The sequence below is a fragment of the Acipenser ruthenus genome, chromosome 4, assembly GCF_902713425.1.
Source record: "Acipenser ruthenus chromosome 4, fAciRut3.2 maternal haplotype, whole genome shotgun sequence".
Taxonomy (NCBI): domain Eukaryota; kingdom Metazoa; phylum Chordata; class Actinopteri; order Acipenseriformes; family Acipenseridae; genus Acipenser; species Acipenser ruthenus.
Window position 1 is genome coordinate 69789347 of NC_081192.1, and position 15639 is coordinate 69804985.

The following is a 15639-nucleotide window of genomic DNA, read 5'->3' on the forward strand; positions in this document are numbered from 1 at the left end:
GTATGAGGGGGGATTATACTGAAAAACAGTGAAGGAATCTCATCTCCAGGTTCTCTACTTCATACTCAGGTAGCTAACTTTTCTAATGTCCCTCGTATTACATTTTCAGTGACAAACACTGAGAGTCCCCATGTGAGCGCCTGTAAATAAAATAAAATAAAATGAGTACATGACAAAATACCAGCAAATGTTAATCATCTTACTGTTTTCGCTAAAATGACTATTATGGGTTTCAAACAAATGTTATATTTCATGTTTTGACAGTCACTAAATGTTTAATCTCAATTTATATATCAAGTAATCAACCACTACATTAAAATACAAAAAATACTTCAGTACTTTCTGTTTTGCTTCCTAAAGAGAAAGCTTTTACAAAAAAAAAGTTGGATCTCCCAATTTCTGACTGTTAATTTTTCCTTTTACTTGTCAAAAATGAGCATACATTGGGTGTTTTCCCCTACTTCCAAGTTTCACCAAATAATCACATTTCAAATTTCTCATGATTTCCATGTATAGAATTACAGCTTCTCACTATCAACAATGTTGATCGATTACTTACTGTTTAGAGCAGCACAGTCAATGGGGAGAGAGTCTGTACTTCTGTATTGCCCTGCAGGGGAGTGCTTTTTGTCTGCACTCACAGCCCTTAGATCCTTCCCTAAATTAAGAAATATATATGTAAATATACCTAGCCTATAGAGCCAATATTTTGTCATTTACCAACAGTTCTTTCTGTGGCACTCTAAAAGCATTGCTCTTTTTTCCCCATCAATGATTGGTTGATTATTGTTTTCTTTGGAAACACATTCAATAGTAGTCCCCGGGCAAACTTACTAGCACTTCCTCCACTGGATGTCAACAGTAGATTGAGTTTGGCTCTTTGCATCCGCACCAATATTAACATGCCATACAAACAGTTAACACAATACAGTAAATAACAGTGTTAAAAAAATATACGTATACATTTAAAAAAAAATCTACATTTAAAAACCTAAAAATATACATACAAATATATATTAATATCTAAACCAGTTTTCTTTCAACTATTGTGATTTAATCAGAATGTAAGATCTGACTTAAATATTAATTAAGTATAACTTTTGTTTTATGAAACTCTTTCAGAAACTTAAGCAAACAAATATGTTCTAGTCAATGATACATTTCTACCATTCTAAGAGATTGTATTTGTGGAAAGCTATTGATATTCTGATATTAATTGTCTTTGTTGGCTGTAAGTTGATTGACAGGAAGTAAAAGTACTGCAAGTGTTAAGGTAAATACAATGATTAAAAAATAGGACACTATATCAGCTACAATACAGTAGTAATAAAAAACATCACACTGTCTCTGGTAGCACTTGACAAATCAGGGTATGCACTATTCAGTATATTATGCTGTGTCTTTCTGCAACCTAGAACTATAATAAAATAATAAAAGCTCAATAAAAAATAGGATATGGTTTCTTTTTTCAAAAGAATTATTAGTAAACAATAGAAACAGTAATGTATTTGTATTACCATTGTGACAAAAATCTGTTCTTTAATAAAAAAAAAACACAAAATGTATTTGTCTCTCACATTAAATATGTGCTAGTGCATAGGCGCCTAACCCATGGGGCAGAAGGGGCAGGTGCCCCCCCCCCCCCCCCCCCCCCCCACACACACTTTGAATATGAGGGGGGGGGGTGAAACTATATATTTTGCCCCGCCACATTTTTTCGTTCATTATATATGTATTACATCTTGCTGTGCTTGGCATTGGTTTGTCTGTAAAAGGTTTAAAATAAAATATAAAAATTGTAAAGTATTCAGAGGATGGGCCACATTTATAAACAATCACAATAAATTCTCCCTACATGAATATATTGGTTTGATTTTGATGACGTTGATAATAATTTCCATATCACGATATCGTGGGATTAAAAAAAATGCACGTACGCTGGCAGATCGTGTATACCGCAGATTTCGCAGTTCTGCACAGATCTGCATAGTTCTGCACAGAATCGCGGAGATGTACGTTCTGAGGGCTGCTGCGTGATGTCACTCAACCCTACCCACAGAAATCTGTGCAGATTCTGCACAGCCCAGCGTAGCTTTGAAAAGTTACTGCGGGAGACTGGCTGCGGCTGTGAACCACTGAGATGATGCTAATCGTAAGGCAAATAACCACTAAAACTACTGCTGCAACCTTGTTGGTGGAGGCAAACGACATTTTATCATAAGAACATAAGAAAGGTTACAAATGAGAGGAGGCCATTCGGGCCATCTTCTTCGCGTGGTTGTTGTAGTTTATTGTTCCTACAATCTCTAAGCTGTTATTTGAAGGATCCCAGGGTGTCAGCTTCAACAACATTACTGGGTAGTTGGTTCGAGACTCCCACAATTCTCTATGTAAAAAAGTGCCTCCATTTGTGACCTTGTTTCTTTTTTCAGGTCGAAAAGGTCCCCTGGGTCGACACTGTCAATACCTTTTAGAATTTTGAATACTTGAATCAGATCACCATGTAGTCTTCTTTGTTCAGGACTGTATATGAAGCCGTGAACAGCCTTGTCAACGCTATATTAAATACATAAATCAATTATTTAAAACAATGTCTAATGTACAATGTTACAATAAAGTTATTATCAATCAATTACATCAAACTGGCTCTATATAGGTATAGTAGATAGAATATCCAGACAAATGTACATATAGGACTTTTAAAAATGATCAACCATCATTAATACATTGAATAATGTTTATATTGGTGTTTACTCTTAATGGTTAATTTGATGTTAAAATTATTTTCTTTCAAGTGCTTACTGTGCCATGCTGCGCTGCAAGGTTGGAGACGGCCACGTAGCTGGGTCAATTGCTGCGTACCAGTGATCCACATCAAACTGGACTAAAATGCGGACTAGAAAATCCTGCAAATCTGTACTAATTTAATCCTGATTGCAGTGTACCAAACAGGTGATCCCGGTAACTGGTTTACTGATCGAACAAGTTAGACCGATAATGGGGACTAACCTACAGCTACGACCAACTGTTTTGCAGAACTGAAACCTCCTTTCATCTCCCCTTCATCATGCCAACCTCACTTAATGACGTTTTACGTTTTGAGTTCTCCCTCTGCGCGGGATGCGAACTTTTATTGGGCGGTTGAATTTACTGACACACGTTGCATCTTTCAAGTAAGAGTAAAGTCATTTTACAAAAATGTGCAGATTTATATAGAGTTGCGACCCCCCCACCACAAAAGAAGAAGAAAAAAAAAAGACTTAAGATGTGATTAGCAAAGTGGCCCGGTGTAGCGCACAATTCAGTATCAGTATTGTGCACAATACGATCCACGGCAGAAGTCTCAGCGGCAGGACAAAGCAGGCCAGTCTGCCTTGCCAGTGAGTCCAGCTGTGCTTAAGTGGCGGAGCTCGGAATAAGTTAGTTCTGTTCAACAATGTTTTGTTCTGTCTCTGTATATTGTTTTTACTTGTAAATATATGCTATAAAAGTCTGTATAATACACTTTATATGCTGCGTTTTCTACGGTTTATTTGAGACTTTTTTTTTTTTTCAATTTGTGTAGGATCTATATCTAGGTATAGCTTTGCTGACCAAACGTTATTTCTGTTAGAATGTTGGTAACCATGACTTTGTTCCATGTCGAATATGATAAAGGGGTTTCTCTAAATGAGACGTTTCTCAATGCCATAAAAAGTGTGTTTTTTTAAAGCATAAAGGTCGATTTCAGTCGTGCGCTGCTTAAATTGAAAAATAAAGGTCAAAAAATAAAAAGGTAATAAACGTCAATATTAATCGTCGATTTGGCAAAAAAATAAAAATTGAATAGTAGCAAGCCTAATTATATTAACATTCATAATGTATTAGATATAACGATATTGTTTACAGATATTTGTTACATTTATTTTATATGCAGTACACACACACACACACAAGATTGACACTGGGTGTATGGAAGGTCCTTGCCCACTTATCTGGTCAGGGGTTATTCCACTGCTAGTCGGATCCCAATGTAGCTTGGACAAGAGGCTCAGTATGTCACACCACACACAGCGTCAAGTTCACAATCTTATTATTTAACAGTCTTTCTTTAAAACACTAATACAAGTGAGGTAGTAACAATTTGCACACAGAAACCCACAACCCCTCTGGATTACAATAATCAAACTAAGTGCGACCTAAAAATAGTTACCCCAATAAATACCTAAAACCACCACTAAAACAATCCAATTGTGTTTCTAACCAGTGCACTGGTACTCCTAAAACCTGATCAAAAACATGTTCCCCTTAATCATCCCCCACTTGTCCCAGCAGTCCACTACTTAGTCTGTGAATTGGTCTCTTCAGCTCCGTCTCTGTTGGCAAGTGCCCCTCCTTGTTCCTTCTTTGCAGCAGCAAGCTCCACTTTAGTATCCTTGTCCTTTGGCGCTCCTCTTCACAGCCTTTCTCAGTGCCTGGCTTGTCTCCACTCCTGCGGCTCTGATTCCTGATGCTGCAGCCCAATTAGGCTGCTCCAACTCCCCCTCGCGGCGCCGCCTATTCTGGAACAGAGAGTAAACCCCCAGCCCTGAATGCAATTTCTTCCTAACAGGTTGGCTCTGATCTTTAAATACTGGTTACACCTCGAGTTGGCCATAGCCCCAGTTAAACACACAATGGCTTTTCCAGCACAACACTAGTACTTAACTTATGGTGCACATAGCCCGACGTTGAGGTGGAACACACCGGTCCAGTTCACTCTGTAGGTCTCCGGAGGGCCTGTTTCTTCCCTTGAGCTTCGACAGCTCACACAAGGAGGAGCTGAAAAACACAACGCACCGTGTTCAACGGGATTACTTCCTGTATAAACAATGACTATAGCAGTCTATTTTCTGCTTTATACACTGTTTAATCCTCTGCACCCATAAGTACTTTCTTTATTTTGAAGTCCAAGCCTGGATATTAACTTTAAAGCCAGGCGAATACTTCCCTTGGGTTGTTGCTAGATGCACCGCGCCGGCACCTGCTCATGCCCTGTGTGCTCTGTCTCCACGTCCTGGCTCCTCACTCCTGCTCTCACTGCTGGCTGCAGCTGCTGTCTAATTCACTCTCTCACTCTCTCTCGCTCTCTCTCTCAAATTAAAATTATTTATTGGCAAGACATAAACTATATACAGAGAAAACATATATTTTAATACTAAACAGTATCCATCATTCCTCTATATCGAATAACTACCCCCCTCCCTCTATATTAAACAGTACTCCGCTCACTCCCTTTATATTAAACAGAATCCCTCCCTCCGTCCCTCTTTCTTTTACCTCTAATGTGACGTGTTCATGGTTTGTCCCTCAGGCTATGACAGGTCACCACGTATTGACCAGCCAGTATGGCTGTGTGTTTGTCTTCCCCCAGCAGGATTGACAGCTTCTGGATATCGTGCATTTTTGATGGGGGGATTTATATTATAGAGCCACCTGTTTACAGCATAAAAAGCCCTGTGTGCCTTCTCCTTTAATGCATTCACTGCCAGGTTAAAGCTCCCTCAGGCATTGATGGTCAGACCCAGATGTGTAGCTGGTGGTGTGGTGTTGTCTAGAGTGAAGTGGTACTTATTTCCCTGAGATCTGGCTTTCTGAAATATCATGACTCTGGTCTTGTTCATGTTTACTGCCAGGGCCCAGGTCTGACAGTACTGCTCTAGCAGTGACAGGTTCTGCTGTAGACTCTGCTTTGTGGCCAACAGCCGGACCAGGTCATCTGCGTAGAGCCGGAATTTTATTTCAGTGTCATGTAGAGTGAGGCCAGGGACTGTAGAATACTCCAACACTGGCCAGCTCATTGATATAGGTGATCTCTGTCTGGCGATTGTGGAAGGTGTCTTCTATGTAATAAGGGGAGTCCAATGGGGGGAAAGTAGGCTGCACACAGGTAGATATCTGTTTGGCAGGTGACAATCCTATTACTAATTTTTAGCCACAGGTGGGTCTCTTCTGTTCTTATTGGCCTGATAATGATCCCCCCTGAGTCTCTACCACACTTTACATGTGAGTGTTTCAGGTAGGGCACTATAATCTCCCTATAGCATGAGGGACAGTGAGTGGACACATCAGCACAGCTCCATGTCTAGTGGAGAATTTATATTTCTGATGAACTCAGGGTCTGTGCTTTTCAGCCCAAACACTGAAGAACACAAACCCTGAATATTTTTAAGCAATCTCATATTTATAATTTAAGCTATTTATAATCATTATCTAGAATAAAATATAATGTCAGAATCATTGAACACAAATCAGTAACGTGTTATGCAGGTGTTTTCTTATTATTATTCATATTATTATTTTCTTGTGCTGCCGGTGTCCAGGCTGTGGATACTGGTGTTCTCGGGGGGGCTCCTCGTTAGCGCAGGGCTGTGCTGTCCTTGGTGGTGGTCCGATGTGCTCCTGTTTCAGGGGTGGCTGGCGGGGTCTCACCCCATGGCAGTATCCTTCAGGTTTTTCTTCAGGGATACAGAAAACCAGAAGCCCTAAAGTTTAAAATCATACTTGAAAACTTCCATTAGCTACTTCTACAAGTTTTGAGTACAGGCGATCAGATTTTCAAAACCTTCGCTCCACTGCAAAGGGTGCACCACATTTGTTTATTTTTCAACACTTAACATACTGGAGGAAACGCTTCACTTTTGTACTTTCTTTGTTGATTCTTGCCTGTGGAAGGGGAGGATTCTGTTGCTTACTGTGCTGTTTGTGAGCCTGCAGAATGCAGCAACAAGAAAGACCTTATATATATAGCAGGGGCATAGCTATGAATAGATTTTTACTGAGGCAAAAATGTAATGTTTGTCTAAAAATAACCCTGCATATGTTACAAAGGTGATAGTTATCATCTTATAAAGCTTGGAGACTATTATTGTGAACTGCATTAGTCGCTAACTCTTTAGCCAGTGACCCACCTTGGATGATGATTGAAATTTCATGACCCATATATATATATATTTTTAATTTAGAGTGACCAATTATTATTTTTATTTTCCCCTCAATTTGGAATGTCCAGTTATGTTTTTTCTCCTCACCGCAGCTGGTCCCCACAAAGCACAGATGTTCTGAGGGTGTGTGAGCGTCCTCTGAACTCACAAACCTAAAGCCAGAATTGCTTTTATGCCGAGCAATCCAGAGCAGAGGTGGGCAGGCTACCGATCCCTGAGAACAGAGACCAGCTCTGCTTTTTATCCACTCTGAATGTGCTTGGTGTCTGGCCAGTAGGGTTCGCTGTTGTGCGATGAGAAGGAATCCCTGCTGGTTTCCCATCCCAATGTTATGCCCCCTTCGGAGTCCCCAGAAAACTTCAGCCTCTTTGCACAGCCCGGATGCGAACTTGCACCATCCAAGCTGTATGACTCATCCCAGCAGCAGCGCTTTAACTGTGATGTCTATAGTTTTTATTGTAAAGAGCTTTTGGAAACTATATTGTATGTAAAAAGGACAAGTGAGGCTAATATTCTCTGTTTTTTTCTGCTTTCGTTTTTATTTCCGACCTGCAGTTTCATATTTTGTTTTGTTTTTTACGGCTTAGCGTGCAGTAACAATGGCCCTGTCCACACTACATAACCGATCTCGAGAACCGTACTCAAAACCGCTCTAATTAATACAGTTCAAAACGTCTACACTGAAGTACCGTTTCATGTTTAGTAAGGCTTATTGCGTCCACACACCATTAGAATAGTTCAGCTACAATTCCCAGCAGTGCAACGAACCGTGGAAATTAATACGATAGTATCCCACCATGTACTGTATTTTATTTTAAAATAATGTGTTATGCCCCATATTAACAGAGGTCCATATTGCCTAAATGAAATATAACAAGTATTGCGGAAAAAGTAAATCTGAACACACACACACAAGTAGGGCTTGAAGTTTTCAGGTTTTATTTTTAATCAGGTGAAGTTCCTTTAAACAAATTGAGCTGATTCTGTTTTATAATTAAACTCAGAAAAAGCTGTTAATTACAAAACAATCTTTGTCTTTACCTTCATATCTTGCCTGAGCCTAATTCTGGTCCTCTTAATTTTATTTCAAACAGAGCTGATAAATTACGTAATTTGTTCATCTTTCATCTTTCCTTGAAAAAATTAAAAGCAGACTGGACATTTCAAACCGTCAAAATCTATCAAGGTAGCAGATCTGCCAAATTTAATACCAGCCAAAATTTCCCGTTATACGGTGTGTATATATATATATATATATATATATATATATATATATATATATATATATATATATATATATGTATAACTTGCTTGACAAACCTGGGGGGCAAAACAGAATTGCACCTTTTCTTTTGAAACCTGACTCTCCGTATGTCATTCTGAGGGTCTGCCTGTAAGTTGCCCAGAGCTGCATGGTCCTCCAACACTGTAGCTCTGAGGTGGTTGCATGGCGGACCTGCAGAGTGAAAAGAAGCAGATGGCTGACGGCACACGCTTCGAAGGATGCGTGTGTCCATCTTTGTCAGTGTGGGGGTGGCAGCGGTGAGCCAGGTTGAAATAAAAAAAAATACTGGGGCTTTCCAAATTGGGAAGAAAATGGGAAAAAATAATTGGCGATTCCAAATTAAAATAATAAAAAAAAAAAAATTACTACTGAAGTTGATCCTGAGGCTTTCCTAACCACCTTCGAATGGGCAGCCCGAGTAGCTGGTTGTACGGAAGCCACATGGGCAGCACAACTGTCTCCCTTCTTTTTTTTATTATTATTATTATTTTTTTTTTAATTTAGTCGTCGCCAATTATTTTTACCCCGGTTTTCACCCCAATTTAGCATGCCCAATTTATCTGTATCCCCGGCTCACCGCTCGCAACCCCCCCGCCGACTCGGGAAACGGAGGCTGGAACACGCGTCCTCCGAAACGTGCTCCTTCCAAGCCGTCATTTTTCGCACTGCAGATCCACAGCAATGCCACCAGACCTATAGTGCCGGAGGACAACACAGATCTGGCGGCTTCGCTGCAGAGCCACAGGCGCCCTATCGGCCACAGGGGTCGCTGATGCGCGGTGAGCCGTGGATTCCCCTGCCGACCTAAGCCCTCCCTACCCGGGCAGCGCTCAGCCAATTGTGCGCCGCCCCCTAGGAACTCTCGGTCACGGTCAGCTGTGACATAGCCTGGATTCGAACCTGCGATCTCCAGGCTATAGGGCACATCCTGCGAGGAGCGCCTTTACTGGATGCGCCACTCGGGAGCCCTCACTGTCTCCCTTCTTAATTGGGGAATCTCAAGCTGCTTATCGTGCCCTGAACGATGACGATGCTGTTGACTACTCCCAGGTGAAATCGGCTATACTGGATCTCCTCAGGATTACCCCGAAACTAACCAGCGGTGCTTTAGATCCCTCAAAACGGGCCCGGGAGAAAGACCATGGCTGCTAGCCCAAAGCCTAAAGGACCTCAGCCAGCAATGGCTGCAGCCCGACGCTCACGCAGTGACAGAGTTAATGGAAGCTCGCTGTACATTGAGCAGTTTGTGTATGTGGTTGAGGGACCCGTGTGTTCATGGCCGAGGCCTTTCTGGACACAATCCTGACAGACTGGGTGAAGACTACCAGCCCACCAAGACCAAACCGTGAGAGCCCAGGCACCACCCCGCGGGCCTGGATCACACCAGAGATAGGTTAACCCCAGTTGGGGGTCCGTTCCTCACAGACTATGAGAAGACGGCCTACTCCTAAGTGGGCCCGACCCCCTGCTTTTTGAGCAGCGGGACAAACCTACTGTATGTGATGTTCCCTTTGGCCCCCAGGTTATATGCTTTAGATGTGAAGAGATCTGTCACATCAGCTCGGAGTGCAGCAAAATGGACAGTGATGTCACTTCTCCAGCCCAGCTCACCGGTAAGAACCTATTTGATCTCGGTAAAAGTAGGCAAAAGGAAGACCCGCGCTTTAGTGGATTCTGGGTGTCGGCAGACGCTCATTCGGAAGGCTCTATTAGCTGGTACTCAATGGTACCCATCGCCTGTGTCCATAACGAAGCCAGAGTATCCTACTACGTGAGTTAGGTTGCAAATTGGTAACAAAATAACGTACGTAGTCATGGCCGTAGCCGACCGTCTTCCATTCCCCATCATTCTGCACACCATGAAGGATGTGAATGCCAAGGTCACTCTGGTATTTCGCCCTGCAACCTTTCACCTTCCTCCCACCAGCATGGGGAACATGGGAGACTTGTCCATCCAGCAGGCGCTGGCAACTACAGGGTTAAAATTCTGTAGGAGTCGGCCTGCTAGGAGGCTGGTGGAGGGGAACGAGGTACACCTAGTTCCAAGCCCAGGCAAATCGGGTACGGGGTGGAGCCAAGGTGTACAAAAGGGGCAGCCTCTCCACCGGTCAGGACAGAGAAGAAAGAGGACAGAGGTGCTGGATAAAAGCCTTAACCTTAATGTGTGTTTCTTCGTCAGACTAAGCAGAGCTCTCTCCTGCCTTTCAGTTGTCAAGGACTGGGAGCACGGGACTGTGGTATTTAAAGGACCAGTACTTATGAATATATGCTTTCTTCAGGACCTGTCAATTTGTAAATAGTGTGTTTTAAAGTGACAATACATCTTTTTGTTTTGTGCACCGTTCTTTTTGTCTGTCTGTGTAAATAAATGTGGTTGCACCTTTTCCTTTGAAATCTGATTCTCCGTATGTCATTCTAGGCCTCCCACAAACATATTTACGTTTTTAACCGTAAAAGCCTTTCATAGTGTTTGAGGTTTGCTTTGATTAATATACACAACATAAGGATACATTTTTCCCACAATAAACATACATCTTCGTAACACAGAGGTAAAAACTATACGAAACCAAATAGTTTTACCTAAAGTCAGGAATTATAATAATACTATAGATAGTTCATGAAATATACAAGACATTGCACTGCAGTGGAAGCTAGTTTTCCTTACGTCTTTAGAGGAAGTGTGGGTGAACATTTCTTTAAAGGCACTGTCCTTGTTTTGAATGCTATTAAAGTGCAGTATGAAATAAAAGCATACCTTTTAATATATGATGCATCTATAAGCTACTGTAAGCTGTACAATAAACACCAATCCATTTCAGGAAATGTTACACACAGTTAAAAAGCCGATTATATAAAGCCAATATACATGTATTGGTTTGACTTTAAACATGCATTAACATAAGATTATGACAGCCATATCAACACATTGTAGGTAAAACTAGGTATTGTATTTTGGGTTTTGGTGGATATAAAAAAAATGGTACTATAATATTTGGATAGAATTATTTTTATGATTCTTATATTGCATTTGTAAGTCAATTTTGTAATTGGCGTAGTAAAGCCAGATTTACCTCTTTTTCATAGTTCTGTAGCACTACTTTAGTTTTCTGAAAGTTAAAGGTGCAATAACATTAAAAATGTATTTTCCATTCCTTACCTGAATATTTTTTCACTGCCCCCTTGCTTGGTTTAATGTCTAACAATTTTTTAAATTTTTTTTTTTTACTTTGAATCATGTCTGAAAATACAATGCTAGCTAAAGAGATAACAGCCCTCTTATCCATGTCTCTTCTGTCCAGACTCCTAATAAGTTCAGGCCAACAGTATCTTCAGACACTTTTCAAAGAGAAAAGATTATACAGAACCATCTTCACATCAGAGCTTGTAGAAGAACTATACAAAGCAAACCATCCATCAATTAACACAGTCTATATCTGGTTGTACACTTTCCCAATCCCAACACCAGGCATTTAAATCACTATTTAAAGTTTAAACCTACACCAATCACATATTACAGAAGAAAAAATAAGCCAATGCTGCCATTTGGAAATCATTATGGAATAGATTATGGAACACGGAAAGAGACAAAGGCACCTAAATAAATAACCATTCCTTGCAGTGAAAAGAGTGTAAACATTATATATTTATGTCCTGTTTTTTGCTCATGGAAACAGCTTCCGAATCTTTGGTGTCTAAAATGCTTTCAGTTTGAACTCCCTGTCTTCCTTCAAGGACTCAGCGGCTCGTTGGGTTTGCTGAAAGAAAACAAAATATGCATCTCTTAAAAAAAATTGGTTTTTCGTTTAGAACTGTGCATAACATGATAGTCTTCTAATATTTTTAGTTTTGCCATTAATCAACTCGGGCATGTAGCTGAACTTATTCCATTTGAAGGAATCGGGTAAACCAGGAGTTCCTTCAGGCTAACGGTCATGTTCCTGGCACCCGTGTATCCAAAGAAAAGATACCCTTCTGGTTACTTTCTAAAAGTGGTTGTAAGGTAAGCATTTTACTTGAATACACATATAGAGTTAAAATGTATTGGTAATCATATGAAATAAAATGTATTGGTAATGTTAAACCAGTTTGCTGAAGGTGACTTTGGCATAAATAGAGTTGCAAAGGTAACTTATGTTTAAAATGATAAACCATGTGCAAGAATGTATGTGAAAGGAGGAAATATGATAAACAATTGACCACTGTAACCTTGCAAAAGAGAGCAGTTATTGGTTGGTTGCATAACTGAATAACTAATTTCTACTGATAATTAGTAAGATAACAGAAAGAAAACTGTAGTCACATGAGTTTTAAGCCTATTTGAGTATCAGTACCAGGCATAAAGGCATACACAGACACTTCCAATGCCTCCAGGGTCATCGTGGAACATGGGGTGTAACACCCGAGGCTGTCTCCCCAGGGGACTTAATCTACTCAACTGCCTATCTCTGTTAATAATAGTGGCACGTAATCTAAACAATAACGTTCAATGTAGAATGTAACGTGGGTATTTGGAACTAATAAATGGTAAAATTGTTACAATTTGAATTACGGCCTGGTCTCATCCTTATAGCATAACAAAGTACTTAATTCCCTTAGGTACCTACTAGCCCATTCCTATGGTATGATTTTGGCTTGATGACGTCCCATTCAAATCGACTGATCTCAATCAGATCGGCTGCTATGGGGGTCATGTATCAAGCGTTTGTGATGGCATTAAGGCCATAGCACAGAGTTTACGCCGGCCATAAAATTGCACCTTATGTATCATGACATTTTTGGCAAGTTAAGGCCGTGTTAGCACCACCAAAATGTGCTCCGCCGCTCATTAGCCATGCACTTTAAGACATGTCAAACCTTAATTACATGCATGGACAAATTGTAGGTGGGGCTCATTTGTAAATGAAGTCTGTGACATTAAAATGATATAAAGCGGCAGAACAGCTGCGCCGGCTCAAAAAGGGTCCACAAATAAGACCGATTTCAAATTGGTCTTATTTGGGCGCAAAGAAAAAGTCAGAAAGCAGCTGACAGGAAAGAGCATTATGGCAGCAGTCATAACGTATTTCTTACAACGGAGAGTGCAGTGCCTCATTAAATTTTGGGCCAGTTAATACATTTAGGATGGGGTAAAATGTGTGCTGTGGCAAAGTTCTACTTTACACTCCGCCAAATTAGCGCTGCGTCGGTTGATCTTGATACATGACCCCCCATGTGAGTAAAATGCAACATTACCTCAAAGTCATGAGTACCTTCAATAAATACTGTACATACTTTAATGCTAACTTATGGGGTGTTCATTAACTACAGCCTTACATTTGAACTGTACATTTACTTTGAACTACTGTACAAAAACTTGGTCTTACAATAAAAACAAAAACAACAATTACTCGTATTTGCTTTATTGACTACAAACAATATGGCTGTGAAGCTAATAAATGCACCCACGTTTAGTTTTGTAGAACCAATAATGGTAGTTACAGTAATTACTAAATAAGATTGGAATCTGAGCTCATGGTATTTTTTTTACCCTGGTACCTTCACACAGGCCTTAAGATATGTGCAAAAGCACAGTAGGTATGTGGATGTTATCAGGAAAAAGTACATAAGAAATTAACTGCTTCAACCCAAATGGATTTAGCCCTTAAGGAAACTAAGTATATCAAAATCTTGGGAAGTAGGTGATTGTATTGTACTATACAGGAGTTCTGAAAGGATGACCTACTTCTGCTTTATATCTAAAAGAAAGAGCTGAATTGCCCGATCACCCTAGAGACATTTTAATCTTCCAAAAATATAAAACAACATAAACGAGACGCTATTGTGTATGTCAGTCACATAGGAAAATAAAAAAGTTACCTTCCAATATTTTTGTATTTGTATCTAGACAATATTCATGGCACCATGGCTGAAAACACAGGTTTCACAGATGCTGCAGTATAGTACGTCATTGACTGTTACAGGCGCAATCAGTTAATGAACAGTGCTCCTACCTGTTGTTTAAGAGCCTCCAAGGATTCAAACTCCAGCTTAGCCAGCTGAGTGCGGATATCTTTCGGCACATCAGGAATAACAAACATCAAGATGAACTTGAAAGCCAGGAGAATATGCTGCCAAAGACAAGAAGCAGAAATGTTAATCCAAATTCAACTTTCTGCTTTATATTGATGATGAGTTAGTAACACAAAGGACCGAGCAGGAAAAAAGCACAATATAATACTGTCTGCATCCATTCCCTGATACTGCACACACTCAATAATTTGTACCAAACCTGTTGCACAATAAGCAGGAGACTTTTCAGACTGAAGATCTTGTTTGTTTGCTTTGGAAGCATAGGGCACTGTTTTCCACTGTGATTCTATGATTCTATGTTTAAACTTTCTGTAATTACACCTGTTCATGTTTTCCTTTTACTCTTAAATTGCATTAATTTGCAAGTCCCTTGGACTGGGATATATAACTTAAATTAAGGGGCATTTTCAACTTGGAAAATCCAGGCCATATTCAATGCACTCCTTAACATTGCAATTACATTTTTGATTTCAAATCATTTTCTTTACTTAGAAAAGTTCCTGAATGCACAATGCTGTTTGGCAGCTCTCTCCTCCATTCTGGCCCAAAGCTTTGAGTCCCCAATGCGTCCTTTGTAGGCTAGAAAGAGTCCCTTTCTAGTGCACTGAACTCCACTGAATACATGCTGTGCCATCTTGCTTTATTAAAACTGTGGGACAGGTGAACAGAGTACAGTAAAATATTTCAGCACACAGAGTACTGGGGGACTTCAATACATGTGGACCAACATGGAGAAGAGGGGCACTCTATAGGTTGTGCCTTCAGCATTTTCAAAGTGAATGTTGCATAACTGCGCTAATTAAGGTTGTGAAACCTGATATACAAAGCTTAGATTCTACTCCTGATAACATTTTGATTGGAGCTACGTGTATTTTAGCAGTAGAGCTTGTTCATGGAAGTTTGGCACAGAAAGTAGATGATGTTGATGACAATGATGTTGGAATTCATCTCCATAGGATTTAACCTAGAGATTCTCAGATGAAGATAATATTACGCTCAAATCCAAAACAAACACTAAAAAGTAAAATACATGGGCTTGTTTTGAGGCTTAATGCTTTAGACTTATTATAGGTGTCCTTTGACTTTAAGACTCCTATTGTGCTGAGGTAGAGTAGACATACCTGAGCTTACTTAGTCATGATGTGCACTACAGGTAGATTTGTGCAGCAATAGAAATCTATAACTATTCCTTAAAATGTAAGAAAAGTTACATTTTCATGGAATGGACCTAATGTAAACAAAGGTATAGTGAACAAACCTGTAAACACACACACAATAGCATGACAAGATTCCTTATTACACACAAGACTAAAGAACTCAGAC

General features: G+C 40.1%; 2 protein-coding genes across 2 annotated transcripts in view; both read right to left on the reverse strand.

Moving 5' to 3' along the window:
• Positions 1–657, reverse strand: part of dek (DEK proto-oncogene) — a 32363-nt gene extending 31706 nt beyond the window's left edge. Inside the window, exon 1 of the mRNA XM_059022712.1 lies at positions 560–657. The gene's annotated coding sequence lies outside the window, so the exon portion shown is untranslated. The remainder of the gene's footprint in view (positions 1–559) is intronic.
• Positions 658–10986: 10329 nt separating this feature from the next.
• The window catches only part of ano10a (anoctamin 10a), a 63172-nt gene continuing 58519 nt past the window's right edge, over positions 10987–15639 (reverse strand). The window contains exons 12-13 of the mRNA XM_034000524.3: positions 14238–14354; positions 10987–12002 (exon numbers count right to left, since the gene is read on the reverse strand). Of these exons, the coding sequence (XP_033856415.3) occupies positions 11940–12002; positions 14238–14354 (180 nt within the window). The 3' untranslated portion in view covers positions 10987–11939. The remainder of the gene's footprint in view (positions 12003–14237; positions 14355–15639) is intronic.